At 39.7% G+C, this 22,526-nt stretch overlaps 1 protein-coding gene and 1 long non-coding RNA gene across 5 annotated transcripts in view; one reads left to right on the top strand and one right to left on the bottom strand.

Annotated features, from left to right (window-relative positions):
* The window catches only part of LOC132830391 (uncharacterized), a 154,759-nt gene that overhangs the window by 89,041 nt on the left and 43,192 nt on the right, over window positions 1-22,526 (bottom strand). For both annotated transcript variants that reach the window (XR_009646368.1, XR_009646367.1), the window contains exons 2-3: window positions 13,380-13,561; window positions 10,744-10,939 (exon numbers count right to left, since the gene is read on the bottom strand). This is a non-coding gene — a long non-coding RNA (uncharacterized LOC132830391). The remainder of the gene's footprint in view (window positions 1-10,743; window positions 10,940-13,379; window positions 13,562-22,526) is intronic.
* The window catches only part of vmp1 (vacuole membrane protein 1), a 192,067-nt gene that overhangs the window by 151,976 nt on the left and 17,565 nt on the right, over window positions 1-22,526 (top strand). For all 3 annotated transcript variants that reach the window (XM_060848047.1, XM_060848049.1, XM_060848048.1), the window contains 3 exons: window positions 1,227-1,307; window positions 4,039-4,155; window positions 13,962-14,023. In XM_060848047.1, the coding sequence (XP_060704030.1) occupies window positions 1,227-1,307; window positions 4,039-4,155; window positions 13,962-14,023 (260 nt within the window). The remainder of the gene's footprint in view (window positions 1-1,226; window positions 1,308-4,038; window positions 4,156-13,961; window positions 14,024-22,526) is intronic.

Genomic DNA, 22,526 nt, shown 5'->3' with positions numbered 1-22,526 from the left:
AGATCTGAAATGATCTGGAAGAAGACATCCTGTCTCCCTGATGTAGAGGAGACCACACCGGGTGCATCGGATGCAGTAGATGACATTGGTAGAGGTACAGGTGAATTTCTGATGGATGTGGAATGATCCCTTAGGGCCTTGGATGGAGGTGAGGGGAATGATGTGGATGTAGGTTTTGCACTTCCTGCAGTGGCAGGTAAAGGTGCCAGGAGTGGAGTGTGGACCTGGTGAGGGAGTTGCGCAGGGAATAGTCTTTTCAGAATGCTGATAAGAGTGGGAGGGAAATATATCTCTGGTGATGGGGTCTGTTTGGAGGTGGAGGAAGTGGCAGAGGATGATGCGTTGTATGCGGTGATTGGTTGGATGGGAGCGGGGGGTTCTGTCATTGTGTTGGGAGGCGTGAGGATCAAGGGAGGTGGTGCGTGAAGTGGAGGCGATGCACTGGAAGGCATTGTCAACCACATGGCAAATGAAGTTGCGATCGGAGAAGGAGGCCATCTGGGACTTTTGAGGTGGAATTGGACATCCTGGGAACAGATGTGGCTGAGGCAAAGGAATTGGGAATAAGGGATGGTGTTTTTACAGGAGGTAGGGTGGGAGGAGATGTAGTTTAGGTAGCTGTGGGAGTCAGTGGGCTTGTAGTCTATATCTGTGGTTAGTCAGTCGCCAGAAACGGTGATGGGGAGGGAGGTTTCCGAGAGAGTCCAGGTGAATTTGAGTTTAGATCAGAGTGGTGCTGAAAAAGCACAGCAGGTCAGGTAGCATCCGAGGAGCAGGAAAATCAGCGTTTTGGGCAAAAGCCCTTCATCAGGATTTTCCTGCTCCTTGGATGCTGCCTGACCTGCTGTGCTTTTCCAGCACCACTCTGATCTAAATTCTGGTTTCCAGCATCTGCAGTCCTCACTTTTGCCCAGGTGAATTTGAGGTCAAACAAAAGGTAAAGCAAAGGAATTACTGCTTCACTCAAACCTAAAACCACCTCAAGTTACAAATGTAGCCAGAAGATTCCAATATTATGTTCCACCTGGTGTAAAAATCATGGGACCTGCCAGTGGTTGGCTTTGCACCTTTTGGCTGAAGTACTCTCAGGAATGTGATTGCAATCTGGTCTCCAAATACAAATCCTAGCTATGCATTGAGACAGAAGCAGTAAAACAGGCCTTGCAACGTTAAACATCACTCTTTAAGATTTTTATGAAGATTTTTTTCTGTTCTTCCTGCTCAAGGATCTTCCGAACCGAGCAAAGCTGGCTGTTCAGCACCTGGTGCAAAAAGTTGGATTCTTTGGAATCTTAGCCTGTGCCTCGGTAAGTAAAAGGCAGAATTTAATAAGCGCAGATTGTGTTGTGAGTGGAAGGAAATAGTATTCCTATGGAGTTGCATCCTGCCCTGGGCTTTTCGGAATGCTCCACATTAATTTGACATCATCAGTCATTTTACGCAAACAAGAACTAAATGAGTGATTAGTTGATCTATTTTTGCTATTGATGGAGAAAGAATGATGACCAGAGACAACATCCTGTTCTTAAAATATTTGACATGGAATAGGCAGACAGGGCCCTCACATATGCAAGTCTGGAAGTTGACGCTTTCAATCATGCATTCTTCCAGTTCTGCACTGAAGAATTGGTTTAGATTTATGGTGAAGTGTTAAATGCATGTGGGCCATAAAGTGATAAAGTGGCTTGAGTCTGATTTCCGCATGCATCTTTGATGTTAGCAATGACCAATACTTAAGAAAGTGAAACACGTTATCATCTGTCCTTTCTTCTATTGTTCTGTGGCACAGATTATTATAACCCATATTTATCTCACTGCCTTAAAGAGCAAACCATGGCACTTGTTTCTTGAATCATGGATATCACAGTTTCAGAGTGTATATTGGTGTTGTGATGGGGCTTAAAATGTTTTTTTAAAAAAATTAGTTTTCAAAAATAAATTAAAGGAAGAGTGCTATTTTGTGAATGCTTGTTGTAGTTCCAAACGTACAATTAGCAATTGTTGCTAATATCTCTTCTATTGTCAACACTAGAGTTGAGAAATTTGAGTGGATTCTACAAAACTGCCAAATTTTCAGTCTTAGTTGAATTGAACCAATTTTCTTTTTCACCAACTACCATGGTAAGAAAACTAATTAAGGAAATGAAATGTATGCTCTTTTTGATCCCACATTTTCTACTGCACCACCATATTTTTGTGTCACAGAGCAAGAGGGGACAAGACTGAAGCCATGACTTCCAGTTTTCTTTGATAATATATACTTACTTTCTCGATTTGCATCCACAGGAGATGACAAAAAGAGAAAAATTAACTGTGGAGATGAAAAGTCTAAAGCTTATTCTATCACTTTATGGTGCACTCTTTTCCCCAATACCATGTCATCAAAGCCTGGGAGAATCTTATGTTGTTGAAAATGTCACCATCTAGAATGAGATGTAATAGATCCTGTCCGCATATTCCCAAGTCAAGACTTGTAAGAGCAGAAAGGCTTTCCTGGCCATAAAAACACAGGAGCAGGAATATGATCATGGCTCATCCATAATTGAATATTAATGACTTTGTTGAAGGAAGTGAATGTATTATCACCACGTTTATGGATGAAACATAAGTAGGTGGAAAGGCAAGTAGTGAGGATTGCACATATGCAAAGGGATATAAGTCAGGTTAGGTGAGTGGGCAAAACAGGACAGATGAAGACCATTCAGCATATTCTGAGAAAATAGGAGATAATGCATTTTGATGGAAGATAGAAAAACTAGGTCTTATTTAAAGAGGAAGGACTGCAGATAGCTACACGAGAGATTTGGGGTCTTTGAGCATTAATCAGAAAATGCTAGCGTCCAAGCTCAGCAGGTTATAGGGTTGGCAAATGGACTGTTGGCCTTGATGGTGTGAAGAGAATAGTGTATCAAAATAAAGAACTCTTTCTAAACTATACAAGGCAGTAATCAGACCACACCTGGAGTGCTGTGAATAGTTATAGTCCCATTACCAAAGGAAAGATATACTGGCACTGGAGGTAGTCCAGAGAAGGTTAATTAGGTTGATTCTGGGTTTGGAGGGATTTTCACAAGGGGAGTTTGGGCGTCGATTTATTGGAATGAAAAGGGGGCATAACCTCAGAGTCAGGGGTCACTCATTTAAGTCAAAGATGAGGAGGGTAATTTTATTCTAACGGTAGTGAACCCATTGAATTCTTTATAGTGGAAGGCTGCAGAGGCTGCGGTATTAAAGTATACTCAAGGCTGAGAGAGACTGATTTTTAGTTAGTCAAGGAATCAAGGGTTATGGGAATAAGGCAAGAACATGGAGTTAAGGATTACCAGATCAACCACAATCTCATTGAATGGTGAAATAGGCTGAATGGTCTCCTTCTGCTCTTATGTCTATGGTCTTGTGATCCTCTCTTCACAAACTCTCACACCCTCCCCATTGCCACTGGTGCCTTTAGTGCCTACAAATCTAACACTACTTTCTTAAATATATTCAATAGCTTGATCCGGACAGCATGTGGTGGAGAATTCCACCAGTGAAGAAAATACTTCACATCTCAGTCCTAAATAGTCTATCTCAAATCCTGAGACAATGGCTCCTTGTTCTAGACCCCTTAACAGAGGAACGATCATCTCTGCATCCTGTAGGTCCAGCCCTGTCAGAATTTTGGGTTTCCTCGAGATTCTGCCCCCCGACTTATTCCTCTAAACCATAGTGAATCCACCATACCTCCTTTCACAAACATTGTCAAAAACAAATCAACTGATGAAAACCTCCCCATCTGATTGGAGGAACATGCCTTGAACATACTTCTGCAACCGTGTTTGCACTATGCTTTCAAAATAAACTGAGCAGCTGCAAAAGTTGATGGCTGACATTTAAGCTAAAATTTCCAGCTTTGCTTTAGTAGATATGGTGGATGGCGTAAAAGAATATTTGCATGTTTTCAGTAATGTCATTGACTTTAAATTCTGTTACAGATCAATTCATTACTTTTCCCCCTTATGTTAACTTTTTTTGATAAATATCCTGGGTGTATTGCAGATTCCCAATCCCCTCTTTGACCTGGCTGGAATAACATGCGGACACTTCCTTGTGCCATTCTGGACCTTCTTTGGCGCAACTCTCATCGGAAAAGCTATTGTGAAAATGCACATCCAGGCAAGTGAAAACAACCTGTGTAGCTCATCAGACATACTTGGAATTTAACTCATTTTGAAGTCAACTGGACTGTATACTTGCCCTTAAAATGAGACATTTAGACCTGAGCAGGGTGTTGGTTTGTAAACAGAGCCCTTTTAACATGGGTGGAAATTTCAGTTTTGGTTATTTCAGCTACTAAACAATGTGTTGAATGCAAACCAGGGAATGATTGTCAATAACAGTAGATTGTGTCTGAAAAACCTAGAAGAAAATACTGGAGATGATCTTGTTAGAACTTCAGTTAATTATATTTACAACATTGCTACCTCCATTTGAATGGTCTATTGATTTACCTCTGGAAAACATTTCTCGGTTCAACTCCAAGTCTCTCTTTATTTGGTTAATAATTAGAAGGGAATGTGTGTGACAGTTACTAAAGGATTGGCCAAACGAAAGCTCTATTCTGGAAAGAACATGCTCATAGAGAATCTTGTTAATCTGCCACTTTAGATAGTTTCATACATGGGATTTCTCCTGAATTTAAAACCAATGCTGTAAACTTAGCTGATGGAATTGTATGGCTAGGTAACTGTAAGGCTCTCACTTTCCAAACAAACCGGAAGACCTCAAAGAGGTGGTGTCACACTTTAGAGGTTTACCTCCTGAAATGTTATTAATGCAGAAAATTTGAACCTCTTCTAATGTATGTGTGATTGTATACACTGTACTTTGTGACAGGTGTCTCGAAATGCAGAGCAATGAGATTGACTCTTAATTGCCCACTGCGCTAATAGGTATGGTCAATAAAAGTTGGCCGAGCCATGAATTAGTAATTTTTTAAAAAGCTACATAAAACTGCAAGTCTTATGATGTTCCAAAGTGGATTAAATGTTGACAGTATTCTTTTGGAATAATAGGTGAAGCAATAGGAAATATTCTATAACAAACACATGCCCCTGTTTCCAGCAGTTGATGGGTTAAAGTAATTTGTTATATTGTGTAATCATTCAGCCATTTTTGAAATATGCAAACATGTTGAGGCTCACTAAATTCTAGCAACTTTCTTGCTAATCTCTCTAAATATTACAGAGTACTCCCACACAATAAATCTCGCTTAATTCATTGCACACTTTTGTTTTCAGTTTAGTAAGGGAGGTATAATTTACTGATTATATGATCTGTCCAGCAAAATAACTCTTATCAGAAAGAACTCAATCTCAATCCCCAGTCTAACAAGTTGGCTTATATTAGCTTGGGTAAATGTTGAGTTGTCACAATGCAGGCTCAAACATCCTAAACAGGTTTGTGATCTCACCTATATATTTAATCTGTGAATATTGAACCAGGACTAGACTGGGAAAATCTACATTGCTGCCCCACCCAACAACATTCTACTGTATTTAAGCTTACACATTAACAGAGATACTAAGGAACTCCTAAAAGCAATGGAAAGATATCTAGCATGGTGAATGTAACTTTAAAGGAAGTTGAAAAGATAATTGTGGGGGGGGGCGCAGTGAAATAAGTTGTGCCTGGTCCCAATCTTAACAGTGCTTTAGATATACTCCGTTTTGTAGATCACATGTGATGCTAGAATTATAGCCCAGTTAACCTAATATCAGTCGTAGGGAAAATGCTGGAGTCTGTCCTAAAGAATAGGATAACAAGACGCTTAGAAATTACTAGTAGTCTATTTTGGAATAAGATCGAGAAATTTCTTCATTCAGAATGGCAAACCTGTGGGATTTTCTACCACAGACGTCTGGGGAAGTAAAGTCACTGCAAATATTTAACCAAGCAATGCTAGATTTCTAGACGCTAAAGGTGTCAAGGGGTATGGGGTCAGAATAAGAGAATGGTGTTGCATTAGATGATCAGCCAGGATCATATCAATTAACAGACTGGTTCCATGGACTGAATGGCCTACCCAGCTCCTATTTTCCATATTTCTATGTTAAATGAGTTCAAAAATAGTGCCATATAACTGGTGCCATAATTGCTTAAAAGTAAATTGGACTGCTTGGTTTCTTCACATAGCAAATTCTAGCTGCAGCTAGGGGAAAAGGCAAGAGTGAGAAGTTCAACTTTACAGTGAGAGATTTTTTGGGGCTGGATATGGAAAATTAAACTGAGTGGAAGTTGTGTGAATTATGCCTGATCTCCCAGACTCTCTAATAGTTGGTGGCATTGAACTAGTGTTGCCTTTTCTTTCATTGAGTGGCTGTGGTCGATTGTTGTTTTTTATTTGGGAAAGGAAGGAATGATTGTGAATTTAAGGACCATTGAGTCCTTGGAATATGTTGAATTAGTTATGTTTGTTGGTTTGTAATTCTGCCTTTATAATTTTGTTCAGTATCCTGTACTCTTGAGGGTTAAAGATGATGAGTCACACGAACTTTATCTGAGAAGTGCTGGCAGTTGGGTTATGTACTGAAGTAGGTCAAAGTTGACTATTTTGTATCACCCTGGTGATAACATATTACTCATTGCTGCATTATTTGTTCCTGAGAAACTGGGCTTGTCAGATGTTTGATCCAAAAAAATAAAATTGGTCTTGGCCCTTGACGTCCTATTATAACTGACAAAGTCATTACACACTGAAGAATAAAAGCAAACTCAAGAGGAAATTGTTGTTAGTAGTGTAATCTAGAGTGAACTGATGATTTTACTAAAAGCAAAGAAACACTAGATACAGTTATACAGTTACTGTGACTGCAAATATTAAGAGGTTTTCAGGAAATGTGCTTTGGTAAAATTAATTGTACTGACCTGCTTTAAGTTTAATTCAATGTATATTTAGTATGTAAGTTGCACCTTTTGGTTGTATGGCCAACCTTCAACGTTTGATTGTAGCTTCCAGTATTTGGGTTAGAACTTAGCTCATGGCACTCAGGGTTCAGAAGTTTTGAGATGACAGGCAATTTCAATCTCATCTTGAGTTGGCTGGGAATTCAGCAACGCCATGGCCATTTAATGCTCTGAGGAATGTTAATTGACTAGAAATCCCTCACAATCTGAAGTCTCGCTTCAGAGTTGCTGACCAATCTGAATGGCTGACAGCAAAACCAGTGGCAAGCAATGGCTGGAATCTAGGACCTAATAAGTGTGGGGAGTCCGATGGAGTGAGGAGGTGAAGATTGAGGACGGTGCTGTGAGGTGAAGGCTGAAGGAGTTTGCACCCAAGGGGGTGGAGGACTTTGAGAAGTAGGAGCACGCACAAAACTGTGGAACCATAACATTTTACCATGTCTCCAAAATGGCTGCCTGGCTTTTTTCAATGTACCTCGATTCTATTGTTTTCTAATCATTTTAACTTGGCTAGATGGGTATATCATGAGCAAGTATTTACAATGTAGTATATAAAACGTTTAGTTGGTTCTTTGATTTCAATTTTGACCCGATCAGTAAGATTATTGTGTGATGAGGGTGTGGCACAGCAGTTGTGAAATCCCAGTGGCAATCATAAATTGGTGCAGGTCATGCTTTAGGATTAGGGGGAAGGGGGTGGTTCCATTTTTAAAAAATGCTTGAATAACTTTAAATTAAAGTTAAATTTATGTTTAATTAATTAACAAAAATAACAAATTTATTAAAAACATAAGTCACATTCTGTATAAAATTGAAATTTTTTTTATTAGTAACAGTAACTGTAGGCTGAATAATTGAGGATCTCAAGTGTTGACACTAATTATTCAACCTGTAAACTTACTTCTGGTTTTTCAAAGTTGGAAGAAGATTTGTAGCTCGGGTGCTCGTTGTTGTGGTTCTGTTTGCCGAGCTGGGAATTTGTGTTGCAGACGTTTTGTCCCCTGTCTAGGTGACCACTGCAACGGACAGCTGGAACTGACAACCGGAAGCGGCAGATTCAAACCACTACAAATGCCGGAGGAAAGATCACAGAAAAGCTACACAGGAGATTCCCATGCACTGAAAATGTCACCTAGACAGGGGACGAAATGTCTGCAACACAAATTACTTTTAGTTGTTTAACAGATTTTACTTCCTAAGCATTCTTTCATTCTAACTCAACATCCAACTGAGGAAATAGCTTGGGCAGCTGGATATTGGAATTCTTGATCTGTCAAGAGTCCTTCTTGAACCAATGACTTGAACCTGTCACTGAACTCCTCTGGTGCTGTTTGTAAATTGCTGTTTTGGGTTGTGTAGTAGCAACCTGGAGTGACTTTCGTTGATTTGTGCTTCTCTTCCTTCCTGTTTTTAAGTCCCTGATTTTCTCTTCCCAGCCACCTATTCCCACTCCTGACTGACTTTTTTATAGTAACAGTCTCTTGGAATAACTCAGACACGAAGTTCAACTCATTCGAACATTCATTGTGACTAGCACTTATTCATAAAACCATGATATTTAAGTGTAGAAAAAAATTAAAATTACTATTGTAAAATATTTTCATACGTCAATGTTCCTCTAGCATTATGCTAGTTTCATGTTTTGTGCAGTGGACTTGTCTTCATGCTCATAGCTCCTTAGTTGATATGGTATCCTTGGAGCTAAATTCCCCATTTGTTACTACCAACAACATTTCAGGCTTTGACATATCTGTTGAGTATGACATGTACCTCCTCAGCTGTTTTTCTTCATAATGTCACATTGTGCAGAAAGGGTGGTACATTCAAAATGTAAGTCCTTTGTTACTGATCTGCTCACCAATATAAATATACAGTCATTGATTACCCCTATTTTGATTTTGAATTATGATTTTGAATTAGATTACCTCCTTCCTTAACCTGAAGAAGGGCTCATACCTGAAACGTCGATTCTCTTGCTCCTTGGATGCTGCCTGACCTGCTGCGCTTTTCCAGCAACACATTTTCAGCTCCTTCCTTAACCTACTCCTGTGTAGCAAAGGACTGGTTGAACTTTACTATGTTAGTTCACATGAGCTTGAATTCAAACCTCATCTCCAAACATTAAAGAAGTGTTCTAATACATGATACTGAGTTGTTGCCCAATTTGAGTTCCACCAGGGCCACTCAACTCCTGACCTCATTATAGCCTTGGTTTAAAAGAGCTGAATTCCAGAGATGAGGTGACAGTGGCTTGACATCAAGGCTGCATTCAACCAAGTGTGGCATCAAAAAAAGCCCAAGTAAAACTGGAAATGATGGGTATCGGGGCCAATTCACATCAGGTGCTATATCACATGCCCTTCGTTCCTCCCTATAACATCTTGACACCAAGAACAGCTACGTAAAAATCCTACTCATTGACTACAGTTCAGCCTTCAACACTATTATCCCCACGAGACTGAATACTATAGACTAAGCCTCACTCTCTGCAACTGAGAACAACTTAGCTCTCAATTCCGGCAAAATGAAGAAACTCATTATTGACTTTGGGTGAGATGTTACTCATGCCCCCCACACATTAACAGCAGAGAGGTGGAATGAATGGAGAGTGTCAAGCTCCTCGGAGTGGTCATCCACACCAAACTTTTTTGGACTCTTCATGTGGATACACTGATTACAAAGGCCCAACAATGTCTCCTCTTCCTCAAGCAGCTGAGGCAATTTGGCATGACAGCAAATACTCTTGCCAACTTTTATAGGTATGCCATCGATCGCATTCTGTCTGGATGTATCAATACTTGGTATGGCAACTGTACCATTCAAGATCGGAAGCAGTTATAGAGAATGGTGAACTTGGCCTGGGCAATCACAAAGGCCAACCTCCCATCTAGAGAACCATCTACCAGGCCCGCTGTCAATGACAGGCCGCCAGTACTCGTAAAGATCTATGTTTTTGGACAACCTGTACCATCAGGGAGAAGGTACAGAAGCCCGAACACGTGCACCTGCTGGTTTCTCAACAGTTTCTACTCTACTGTTGTTAGAATACTGAATGGACTCTCAAACTTAACATTCGCCTGGATTTTTTTTTGTATTTTTGCCGCTGTTTACCTATTATTTACTATCTATGCTACTTAACTCTGTGATCTGCCTGTATTGCTTGCAAGATAAAGCTATTCACTGTGCCTCGGTACACATGACAATAAATTCAATTCAATTCAACTCTCTTCTGATTGGAGTCATACTAGGCACGTAAGATTGTCATGGTTGTTGGAGGTCAGCTATCTCTGGTCCAGGAGACCTCTGTCAAAGTTCCTCTGGGTAGTGTCCTAGGCCCAACCATTTTTAGCTGCTTCACCAATGACGATCCCTGCATCATAAGATCATTTAATGGGGATGTTTATTAATGATTATGCAATATTCAGCACCATTTCAGGCACCTGAGATACTAAAGCAGTCCATGTTCAAATACAAGAAGATCTAGACAATATCCAGTCTTGGACTCTCAAGTATCAAGTAACATTCATGCCACACACATGCCACACTATGACCATTACCAATAAGAGACAATCTACCCACTGCACCTTGACATTTAATGGTATTGCCATCACTGTATACCCCACTATCAGTATCCTGGGGGTCACCATTGACCAGAAACTTAACTGGACTCGCCACATAAACAAGGACAGGTCAGAGGCTAGGAACACTACAATGAGTAACTTACTACCTGACTCCCCAAAGCCTGTCCATTGTCTACAAGGCACAAGTCAGGACTGTGGTAGAATACTCCCCACTTACCTGGATGGGTGTATCTCCAACAACACTCAAGAAGCTTGACTCCGTCTAGGATGAAGCAGCCTGCTTAATTGGCACTGCATTCACTCCCTCCACTACTGACGCTTATTAGTAGCAATGTGTACTATCCACAAGATGCACTGCAGAAATTCTCCAAAAATCCTCAGACGGCACTTTCCAAACTCATGGCCAATTTCATCTAGAAAGACAAAGGCAACAAATGTGTAGTGTTAGGTGCATTAGTCAGGGGTAAATGTAGGGAAATGGTTCTGGGTGGTTTGCTCTTCGGTGGGTCCGTGTGGACTTGTTGGGCCGAAGGGCCTGTTTCCACACTGTAAGTAATCTAATCTAATCTAAAATGCTTGGGAACACCATCACTTTCAAGTTCCCTTTGAAACCATTCACCATTCTGACTTGGAAGTATACTTAGTTAAAAATCACAACACCAGGTTATAATCCAACAAGTTTATTTGGAAGTACTAGCTTTTGGAGTGCTGCTCCTTCAGGTAGCTGTGGAGCAGGATCATAAGACACAGAATTAGAAGCAATAGATCTCGGTGTCATGCAATTGAAACGATATATTGGAAAAAAAACCTAGATTGCCGTTCAGTCTTTCATCTTTTAGAATGGGTTGCAGGTTTTGGTTCATTAATATGTAAATCCCAGAATTTCTTTCCAATCACCTTCTCAAGAATGCTGAGAACACCAGCATCTCCACATCATAGAAATATATTGCGGCAAGGTGGCACAGTGGTTAGCACTGCTGCCTCACAGCGCCAGAGACCTAGGTTCAATTCCCGACTCAGGCGACTGACTGCGTGGAGTTTGCACATTCTCCCCATGTCTGCGTGGGTTTCCTCCGGGTGCTCCGGTTTCCTCCCACAGTCCAAAGATGTGCGGGTCAGGTGAATTGGCCATGCTAAATTGCCCGTAGTGTTAGGTGAAGGGGTAAATGTAGGGGTATGGGTGGGTTACGCTTCGGGCGGGTTGGTGTGGACTTGTTGGGCCGAAGGGCCTGTTTCCACACTCTAAGTAATCTAATTCCTTTCCTGTTGCTGGGTCAAAATCCAGGAATTCCATCCCAAATGACATTCCCTCCCAAAAGAGATAATGCTGGAAAATCTCAGCAGGTCTGGCAGCATCTGTAAGGAGAGAAAAGAGCTGACGTTTTTAGTCTAACTGCCCCATACTGTCTAACTGTAGTGGTACCTTCTGAAGGCCAATAAATGCTGGCCAGCCAGCGACATCTACATTCCACAAATGAGCAAAATAAATTATACTCCCTCGTCAAGGATATTTTAAATTTTCCACTGTTGTCCGTTAACCATTGTATGCAAAAGTCTATTCTTGAATTTCACTTTGCTGCAGTAGTTCTATGTGGCTTGAATTTCTCAGATCTTCATAGATATTTTCTCATCAATGTATTCATAGATGATATTACACACCTCTGGAGTAGGTGGGACTTGAACACTTTTTACTGTTATTTTTCTCTTTCACCAACATTAACAGTCTCTTTGAATTTTGCACCAGGCCTCTGCACCATCTGTCCCTTTGCTCCTCCTCTGCCTCTCTCAAATGTACTTATATATATAAAAACACTTCCCAGTGCCTTTCAGTTCCAAAGAAGAGTTATGCTGGATTGTAAATGTTAACGCTGTTTCTCTCTCCACAGAAGCTGCCAGACCTGCTGATTTTTCTCGAGTATGCTTTCTTTGTTTCAGATTTTCAGCATCCACAATATTTTCCTTTTATTCATGCAGTTGTCCATTCATTTGTTTCATTATTTTTTGAGAGACCACCACTATGTGCAATACTGACTGTAATGTGTCCCATGAATGAATACTTTGAAAAATACATAATTTGGAACATATTGAGGTTGCAAGTGGCACCATATGAATGCAAGTTTTTGTTCTTTCTTACTGACAAGCCAACCTGACACTTATGGCTTATTTCTTCTCTGTTGTCTATCAGGATTATATCCTTCCTGCCTCATGTTCTGCTGAGTGCATAGATTTGTTTTTTTTCTTCCCTCTGTACATTTTTAGAAATGTGATTCAGATTGCATATAGACTAGATACGAATGGAAAACTTAAGGGAAAAAGAAATTGGATAGCTTGCCAAAAGGGGAAGTTGGTTTCTACCCACTGAGTTTAAACATAATCATGTTTTTGTTTATTGCTACTGCACAGTAAAACTCTTCTGTTTGGTTTAAACCAATGTAATTTTATCTCTAAGGAGGATATCTGGAATCTCCCATATGTAATTCCAGCAAACCACCAGCATCCAACCAATTGTCAGTATCTTCTGGGTTCAAGTTGCTGTCAGTTCATAAATGTAAATGCTGATTGATAACTGGAAGTGTATAGCACAGTGATCTTAATCAAAAATTCAGAATTTAACTAAAATAAAGATACCAGCCATTAAAACAATTTTTCATTTTAAATTTTGACCACAATCCATTGTTTTGTGTACCCACAATTATGTAGTACCCCACATTTCTAGGATTAATGTGATTGAGAATGTATTATGCTTGATAGTTAATAAAGTGTCTATGGAAGGTGAGGTTGGTGTTTTTGCATAATCCCAGACTCTAGTATAGATATAACAAGCTGTTCTCTGATAAATTATACTTTCTTCACCTTCAGTCGTCCTCCTGTTTCTTTACAGATGTAACTACATAGTGTGCTTTTTCTTGTTCTTCCAAACCTCCACACATGCTGTCCATCATCGTCTTCTTTCCTGGACTCTCACTGCAATGAAGTAGAAACTCTTCGCACTGTCTTGTAATCTAGTTCATGCTTCCTCTGAAAAGAGCTGAAATCTGTGAAAGAAGAAAATGAATTCTGTCACACTGAGCTGTTAAGTTCTAGAATGCACTGTCTGAGTGTGTGATGAATGGAGGTTCAATTGAGTCATTCAAAACAGAATTAGATTATTATCTGAGAAAGAACAACATATAGGGTTATGGGAAAAAGGCAGAAGCATAGCACTAAGTGAAAACTTGATGGGCTGAATGGCTGCCTTCTGTGCTGTAACAATTCTGCACCCTTCCAGTATACCAAAAATCAGATGTGTCAGATCTTATTTATCTTTAATTTCATGGGTAAATTGAGTAAGCACATCTCTTCCTATACCTTTAAATGACTGTATTTTTAGATGCCTGTTTTATCCCAAGTTATTTTTTTTTCCCTAACTAACTAGATATTTTTTTAAACCCACAGAAACTATTTGTTATTATAATGTTCAGCAAGCACATAGTGGAACAGATGGTGTCCTTGATAGGGTGAGTAATTCAACTACTGATTTTCATATCTGTCTTGTAAGAATGGAAAGCTTGGTGGGTGGAATTGCCCAACAAAGGGTTACTTGAAATGAATATATCGTTACATCCTCCTTGAGACCTAATCCACCTGTGATGGTGGTTGATTCATTTAAAAATCTTTATTCTCTACTGTGGGTGCAAAGTTTGCCTGTCATTGTGCCAAGAGTTTAATCTTTAATGGAAATGGGTCATGTCAAATATACCAGATCAATAAAAGCCCACTTTCAGTTTTCTTTGAAAATAAATCTCCTTACTGTCGATCGTTTAGATCAGCATAAAAAGCCACCTGCACATTTGTAAAAGTTCTTTTATGTGAAATTAGCAGATGTTAACTTATTTTATGCCTTTAATAAAAACATTTTTTATTAAGTAACCAACTTAATATGTAGGGATGGAAACTAGGAGCGAAATAGAGACTGCAAAGGAACTTGACTGTATGTGATCCAGACTTTAGAGTTTTGCTTGGCCTGAACTTTTCCCCGATTGCAGGAGTAATTTTAGAGTCATCATCATACAACACCGACCCTTCAGTCCAAATTGTCTGTGCTGACCAGGTTTCCCAAACTCAACTAGTCCCACTTGCCTGCGTTTGGCACGCATCCCTCTAAACCTTTCTTATTCATGTACCTGTCCAAATGTCTTTTAATTGTTATAATTGTACCAGCCTCCACCACTTCCTCTGGTAATTCATTCCAAATACACACCACTGTCTTTTGAAAAATTTGCCCCTCAGGTCCCTTTTAAATTTCTCCCCTCTCTCCTTAAATCCATGCTCTCTTAGACCATATGACATAGGAACAAAAATCAGGCCATTCAGCGCATCAAGTCTGCTCCACCATTCAATCATGGCTGATAAGTTTCTCAACCCCATTCTCCTGTTTTCTCCCTGTAACTCTTGAACCCCTTGATACTCCAGAACCTAACTATCTCAGTCTTAAATATACTCAATGACCTGGCCTCTGTAGCTTTCTATGACCATGAGTTCCATAGATTCACCACTCTCTGGCTGAAGAGCTTTCTCCTTGCCTCTGTGCTAAAAGGTTTTCCCTTTACTGTAAGGGCTGCGCCCTTGGGTCCTAGTCTCTCCTACCTGTGGAAACATCTTCCCAACATCTACGCTGTCCAGGTCATCCAGTGTTCTGTATATTTCAATTAGAACACCACTCATCGTTCTAAACTCCATTGAGAGTAAACCCAGAGTCCTCAAATGTTCCTCATACCTGTATGTTAAGCTTTTCATTACTGGGACTGTTCTCGTGAACCTCTTCTGAAAGCGTTCTTGTTTTGGACTCTCCTACTCTGAGGAAAAGACCGTGGCTGCCTGCCTCATCTATGTCCGTCATGATTTTATAAATATCTGTAAGTTCATCCCTTCAGCCTCCTACATGCAAGGGAAAAAAGGTCACCCCTCAGCCTCATGTGCTCCAATCTATCGAGCTTCATCTTATGAATCATACCCTCCAATTTTGGTAATGTCCTTGTAAATCTTTTCTGCATCCTTTCCAGTTTAGTAACATTGTTCCTAAAGCAGGGAAACCAGAATTGGTCGTATTACTCCAAAAGTGGCATCAGCAACGTCTCGTACAGCCCAACTCCTACATTCAGTGCTCTGACTGTTGAAGGCAAGCATGCCAAACACCACCACCTTCATCTGGTCTATCTCTGGTACCACTTTCAAGGAACTATGCACATGCACTCCTAGGTGTCTCTGTTCAGCAACATGCCCTAAAGCCTGCTGTTGTTTGTCTTAACCAAAATGAAATACCTTGCATTTATCTAAATTAAACTGTCACTGCCACTCCTCAGCCTATTGGCCCACCTGATCAAGGCCTCATTGTACAGTACTCATAGATAACCACCTTTACTGTCCAATAAACCATTAACTTTGATATCATTCGCAAACTTACTAACCCATGCCTCCTATATTCTTATTCAAATCATTTATATAAATGAGACAACAGTGGATCCAATACTGATCCTTGCAGCACACTGCTGGTCACAGACCGCCAGTCTGAACAACAATCCTCTGCCCATCACCCTGCGTCTCCAACTGTCAAGCCAATTTCATATTCAATTGGCTAGCTCTCCCTGGATCTCATGTGATCTAATCTTACTAACCTATAGTGCTCTGTTCTTAAAGGCTGTGTCTTAAGAGTCCTTGTGAATTATCAGTCCAGTTTGTAAGAGCTATGGGCCTTCAATACAAAGCTGCTGTTAAATTGTTATGAAAAGTTGTCAGTGTAATGGGAGGGAGGGTGTTCTTGTGAACTTGTGATTGAGCATGACTTGTTTATGCTTAATACTGGAACTGGCTCGCTGAAATTGGAAAAGTTCCAATGCTTAGTACTAATATTCCTCACGTTGATAAAACTATACCTTCAGAATTTAAGGAAGTGGAGGCCATTGGGCCCAACAATTATTTCCTATTTTGATTAGTACTCCCTGTCTATTTATCTCCACATCTCTCCGTTCCGGCATCTCATAAGGTATAGCTAACTTGCTCATTAACCATTTACACTTCTCCCCAGTTTTATTTCACCAACCAAGAAGTGCTAGATTGCCCGTCAGGCAAATTATGGGGAAGAAATGAAAGCTGTTGTAATATGGCTTATCATTTTTTAAAAATGTTCTTTCCACCCGTAACAAAAGAAAAGTAATTGTACTTTTCTGAAGCATGCAGTTGGATTATTTTACAATGATGATGCAGTAACCTTGATAATATAATTTATGATCAACTTCATAGAATTGATTTCATGTTATTGACAGTAATATGTACAAAAGGTTATGGTTGATTGTCAGTGAGTAATCAGGCTATAATTAATCTCAAAGTTGGAATGACAGCAATAAATGCTTGAGCTTTGCTCTCGTGTTCAACTGAACATTTTGAACAAAGGAAGTTGGATAGAGATTTAATTGTGGTCTATAAAATTGAGAGGCCTAGATACTGTGCATAAGAAGGACTTAGTTTTCTTAGCAGAAATTTCAATAAGCAGAAGGTATAAATTTAAGGTTGTGGAGGATTTGAAGAGTATGTTCAGAGGATGGTGGGGTTCTGGAGCCTGCTGCCTGAAAGGGAGCTCTATGTCTCCATTCATAAAGTCCAGGATCTGACATACCTTTTATTAACAGCTCTCTCAATTTTGAACAGTGAATGCATATACACCTTTTAGGTTTCACTGCTCACTTCTAAATTTGTATCTTTATATTGTATTGCCATTCTCTGTTCTTTCAACCAAAATGTAACAGTACATTGTTCAGTTTATCAATGTCTTCTTAAAGTTTATCACTATTTTCCTCACAGTTGGTAATACTTCCAAATTTTGTGATATCTGCACGTTTTGTTGCATCCTGCACACGCAAATCTAAGAAATTAATGTAGGTCATGCAAAACAGAAATCTTCTTATCAACCCTGGAGAACTCACTATATACCTCCAACCAATCCAAAGAATAGCTTTTCACTACTGTTCTTTGTATCTTTCATTTAACTAACTTTTTATCCATGCTGTCCTTTTTCTGATTATCCATTGGCTTCAAGTATGCTTTGCTGACAAGTATGTTAAGTGGTACTTTATCAAGTGTCTTCTAGAAGCCCACGTACATAACATTATAATTGCATTATGCTCCTAAGCCTTCCTTATTAAAAATACTGAATTACACTGGTTAAACAATTTTTCCTTAATGAATTGGTGCTGTCTTACTTTAACTAATCCACTTTTTCCAAGTAACATAGTTTTGGTCCTGGATGATTATTTCAAAAGTTTTTCTGTCCAGAGAGGCTAAACTGACTAGCCTGGAGTTGTTGAGTTTATCCTTGCAAATGTTTTTGTATAATGTTGTAGTAATTGCAATTCACCAACCCTCTGACACCACCTAATCAGATCAGAAGATTCTGGCCAGTACTCTGGATAGTTTCCACCCTTGCATCCATCTAGCCCCGGTTTCCAATCAACTTTCTAAACTGCCACCCTTTCTAATTCTTCCTATTTATCAATTTCTAGTCCGTCCAGTGTAACTGTTGCCTTCTCCTTCACTATGACTTAGGTAGCATCTTATTCCTTTGTAAAGACGGATGCATACCAGTTATTTAGTACCTAAGCCAAGCTCTCTGCCTTATTACACAAAAAACCCTTTTTGGTCCTTAATTGGGCCCCTCCTCCTCTTACCACTCTTTACAATAAACATGACTATAAAAGTCATTTGAATTCATTTCAGTGTTGGCTGCCAATTCCTTTTCAAACACTTTCTTTGCTTCTTTTTTTCGTTTGCCCTGTCTTTATCCCTGGTGGGAATGTCTTTCAACTGTATCACAAAACCTCTTTTAAAGGCAGCCCATTATTCAATTACATTCTTATTTCCCAATCTTTGGATTGGGCTCAGATTACAAATCATTCTTAGTCCATTGAAGTTGAGGTGGACTATTTTTACTCAGGATTGCTCATGTTCTCTTTCGTGACTAATAACATTCTCATTGTATTTTGTTCACTGTCTTCTAAATGTTCTCTTGCTGATATTTCAACCACTTGATGCACCTCATTCCCTCTGAACTAGATCCATCATTGTCTCCTTCCTGATTTCACTGGCAACACATTGATTTAGAGCATTCTGTTCAAAATAATTGGAGAGTTCTGGCTGCTCTCAGCTCCTCATGCTACTACTATCCCAGTCTGTAATAGGATAACTAAAGTTCCCATTATAACTTGCCTATAGATTTTGGTACCTTTCTGTAATTTCCTTGCAAATTTGCCCTTCAAAATTCTATTGCAAAAACTAAAATTTCATCTATTTTTCAGAATAAGTGGGGTTTTATAACTTTGCAACAAATACAAATACTACACAAGAGCGGAGAAGGTAGCTGTGCAGTTAAAGATGTGCAATCCATCTAACTGTCCCTGTCCATATGCAAGACCTACTTCGATAATCCAGGGACCAACCATTTTTAATGAAAATTCAAAAGACCAAAGCCCTGGATGCAAGACATGCCCAACATTGAAAGAAATGATAGGAAGTTGATGTATTGTATTTTATAGGCCTGAGGATTACAGGGGGAAGAACATTAGAGAGCAAGAAATTTCAAATTTCAACACGTGAAAACAATTATTTAGAGTAGGAGACCAGATAATGTGCTTTTGTTGCAAAGATTCATTGAGGTCCATTTTGTTGCCTCATGGCTGCTTTGTAGCTTTGTTGTTGCCCCTTTTTTATCACTTTGCTCAAACCTGATATGAGCCAGGCATTGGACATTTATGATAATTGACTGAACACTCTGCTGTATTGTTAACCATAAGGTCAGAAGAAATCAAACATGAGTAAGCCATTCAGCTCCTTGAGCTTGCTTCACCACTCAGTGGGATCAAGGCAGATCCAATATTTCCTCATCCACTTTCCTGCATTTTCCTAATCCTTGATTCTCCTACTGACCAAGACTCTGTCTATATCAGACTTAAATATGCACAAGGACTCTGTCCCCACAGTTTTCTGTGACAAGAAGTTCCAAAGAGAGACAACCTTCTGAGACAAGCAATTCCTCTTCATCTCAGTCTCAGCATAAAGGAATGCCAATTTAAGACTATGTCCTGTGGTCCTAGACTCTCCCATGTTGGCAAACATGCTTTCAGTATTTACCCTGTCAAGCCCCTTAAGAATTCTAAATATTTCAGTGAGATCACAGCTTATTTTTCTGAATTCTAATGAGTAGTGTGCCAGAATGCTTTGCCTTTATTCATAAACAATCCCTCCTTGTGAACCTTATCTGAAATGATATCTGTTCTTAAATAATGAGACCAAAACTGCTCTCAGTATTCCAGGTGTGATCTCACCAGCACCTTGTATAGTTGCAGTAAAGCTTCCCTACTCTTATACTCCAACTGCCTTGAAATGGGCTAACATTCATTAACCTTCCTGATTGCCTGCTGCACCTATGTCATAGCTTTGTGTTTCATGTACAATTGCTTCCAATCTCTGCACGTTCCTGCAGCTTTTTTCCATTTAAGTAACAGTCTGTTCTCTTGTTCTCCCTTCCAAAGTGAAAACTTTACATTTTTCTGCGTTATACTCTGTTTACCATTGCTTTCCCCACTTACTTAAAACGTAGAATAGTACAGGCCCTTCAGTTCTCGATGTGCCAACTCTTTTATCCTACTCTAAGATCAAACTAACCGACATACCCTTCGTTGAATAGACACACGGAAGATAGTACAAGAGTCACTTAAATGTCCCTAATGTATCTGACTTTACTACCATCGCCGGCAGTGCATTCCACGCGCTCTGTGTAAAGAACCGACCTCTGACATCTCGCCTAAACTTTCTTCCAATCACTTTCAAATTATGCCCCTTTGTGATAGCCATTTCCATCCTGGGAAAAAGTCTCTGGCTAATCACTCCATTTATGCCCCTCAACATTTTGTACACCTTGATCAAGTCACCTGTCATCCTCCTTTGCTCCAATAAGAGAGGCTCTAGTTCCCTCAACCTTACTTCATAAGACATGCCCTCCAGTCCAGACAGCATCCTGGTAAATCTCCTCTGCACCCTCTGTAAAGCTTTCACATCCTTCCTATTATGAGGCAACCAGAACTGAATATCATATTCCAAATGTACTTAATCTATCTGTATCTCTCTGTAAACTGTTTGGATCCCTTTCACATTGTGCTTTTCCACCTACTTTTGTGTCGCCTGCAGATTTGGCTACAGTACATTCACCTCCTTTCTCTAAGTCATTAGGATATTATTGTAAACCGATGCAGTGACAATACTGATCCCTGTAGATCTTGGCTGGTCATAGGTGACTAGCCCTTATCCCCACTCGCTGTTTCCTGCCCACTAGCCAACTCTCTATCCATGCCACTATACTACCTCCCAAACTGGGCTGTTATGACTTAAGCTTTTGTGAGGTATGCCTGGAAGCTCAAATACAATACAGCTAGTGGTTCCTTTCTATTCACTCTTGCTGAGACTTACTCAAAAAACTTTAAATTAGTCAAACACGATTTCTCTTTCAAGAAGCCATGCTAACACTGCTTGATGAGATAATGATTTTCCAAATGTTACTTTCTTAATAATTGATTCTTGAAATCAACCAATCAGCCTGTAGTTACTTGCTTTTTGCCTCCCCTTTTTGTTTTGAAAAGGGGTGTCATATTGTCATTTTTCCGATCCTCTGGTACTTTTCTAGAATCCAATGATTTTTGGAAAATTTGCAATCAATGCATCCATGTGCTTTGCAGCTACTTCTTTTAGGATCCTAGAATGCAATCCATCAGGGCCAGAAGACTTATCTGTCTTTAGTCTTAGTTTGTCTAATCTACTTCTTTGGTGATGGTGATCATATTTAAATCTTCTCCCAATATTCTTTAATATAATGGGATGTTTGGACTATATTCCGCTAAATGTCTGTTTAACTCCTCTGCTATTTCCTCGATGCCGAAAATCATCTCCCAGATTCACTTTCTAAGTGGCCTATGTTCAATTTGATTCTCTCATTCTTTTTGTGTATTTAAAGAAGCTTTTATTGTCAATTTTTATATTCTTTGCTAGTTTTCACTTGTACATTTTTTGCCTTTGTTATTTTTTCAGTCCTTCTTTGCTAGATTTTGAATTTATCCCACTCTTCAGGGCTATCACTTATTTTCTCCTCCTTATATGCTTTTTCTTTCAACTTGATGCTCTCCTAACTTCCTTGCTTAGCCGTAATTGATTTATTCCTGGTAGTCCTGTTATTCCAATCGCATCTTTAAACAATCAGGACAACTCAGCAGGTCTGTTGGCATACGTGGAGAAAAAGCAGAGTTCACATTTAGGGTCCGGTGACACTTCTTCAGAACGATTAGTATGAGGAAAAGGTGAAGAAGTGGGGAAGGGGAGGAAAGGAGTAAACAAGTAGGTAAAGATGGAACCCAAAGAGAGAGAGAGACTGGTAAAAGGGGGATAATGGTAAGCCGCCAGAAAGAAAGCTGGTAATGAGGATCATGAGTGGGTGAGAAAAGGTTGGCTCTGCTGAAAGCAGTTCATGTTATGACAGGGCCTGGGATGTGTGAATGGATAAAAGACATACAGGAAGGTGTTCAGGTTCTAAAACTGAAGGCTGCAAGATGCCCCAAATGGAAAAATGAGATGTTGTTCTTGCATTTTGCGCTGAACCTCGCTGGAGCACTGCAGCAGGCCCAAGACAGAAATATTGGCCAGGGAACATGGTGTGTTGAAATTGCAGGCAACTGGAAGCTTGGGGACATTTTTGCAAACAAAATGCTGCCAGACCTGGATAAGTTACTCCAGCAATTTCAGATTTTGTTTCAGATTTCCTGCATCCAGAGATCTGTTTTAGTTTACTTTGATTGATGGAGAGTGAATGTTGGGCTTTTATTGTCCCACTGCCTTTGAATACACTGGAGGAGCAACTAGTTTCAGTTCTTGTATTCAATGAAAAACTTGTTTTGTCAATGAAAAATCTGATCTTGTATTGCACGG

Source organism: Hemiscyllium ocellatum, chromosome 31 (genome assembly GCF_020745735.1).
Source record: "Hemiscyllium ocellatum isolate sHemOce1 chromosome 31, sHemOce1.pat.X.cur, whole genome shotgun sequence".
Classification (NCBI taxonomy): Eukaryota; Metazoa; Chordata; class Chondrichthyes; order Orectolobiformes; family Hemiscylliidae; genus Hemiscyllium; species Hemiscyllium ocellatum.
Note: the sequence above shows the minus strand (reverse complement) of the source record. Positions and strands in the feature narration are given on the sequence as shown.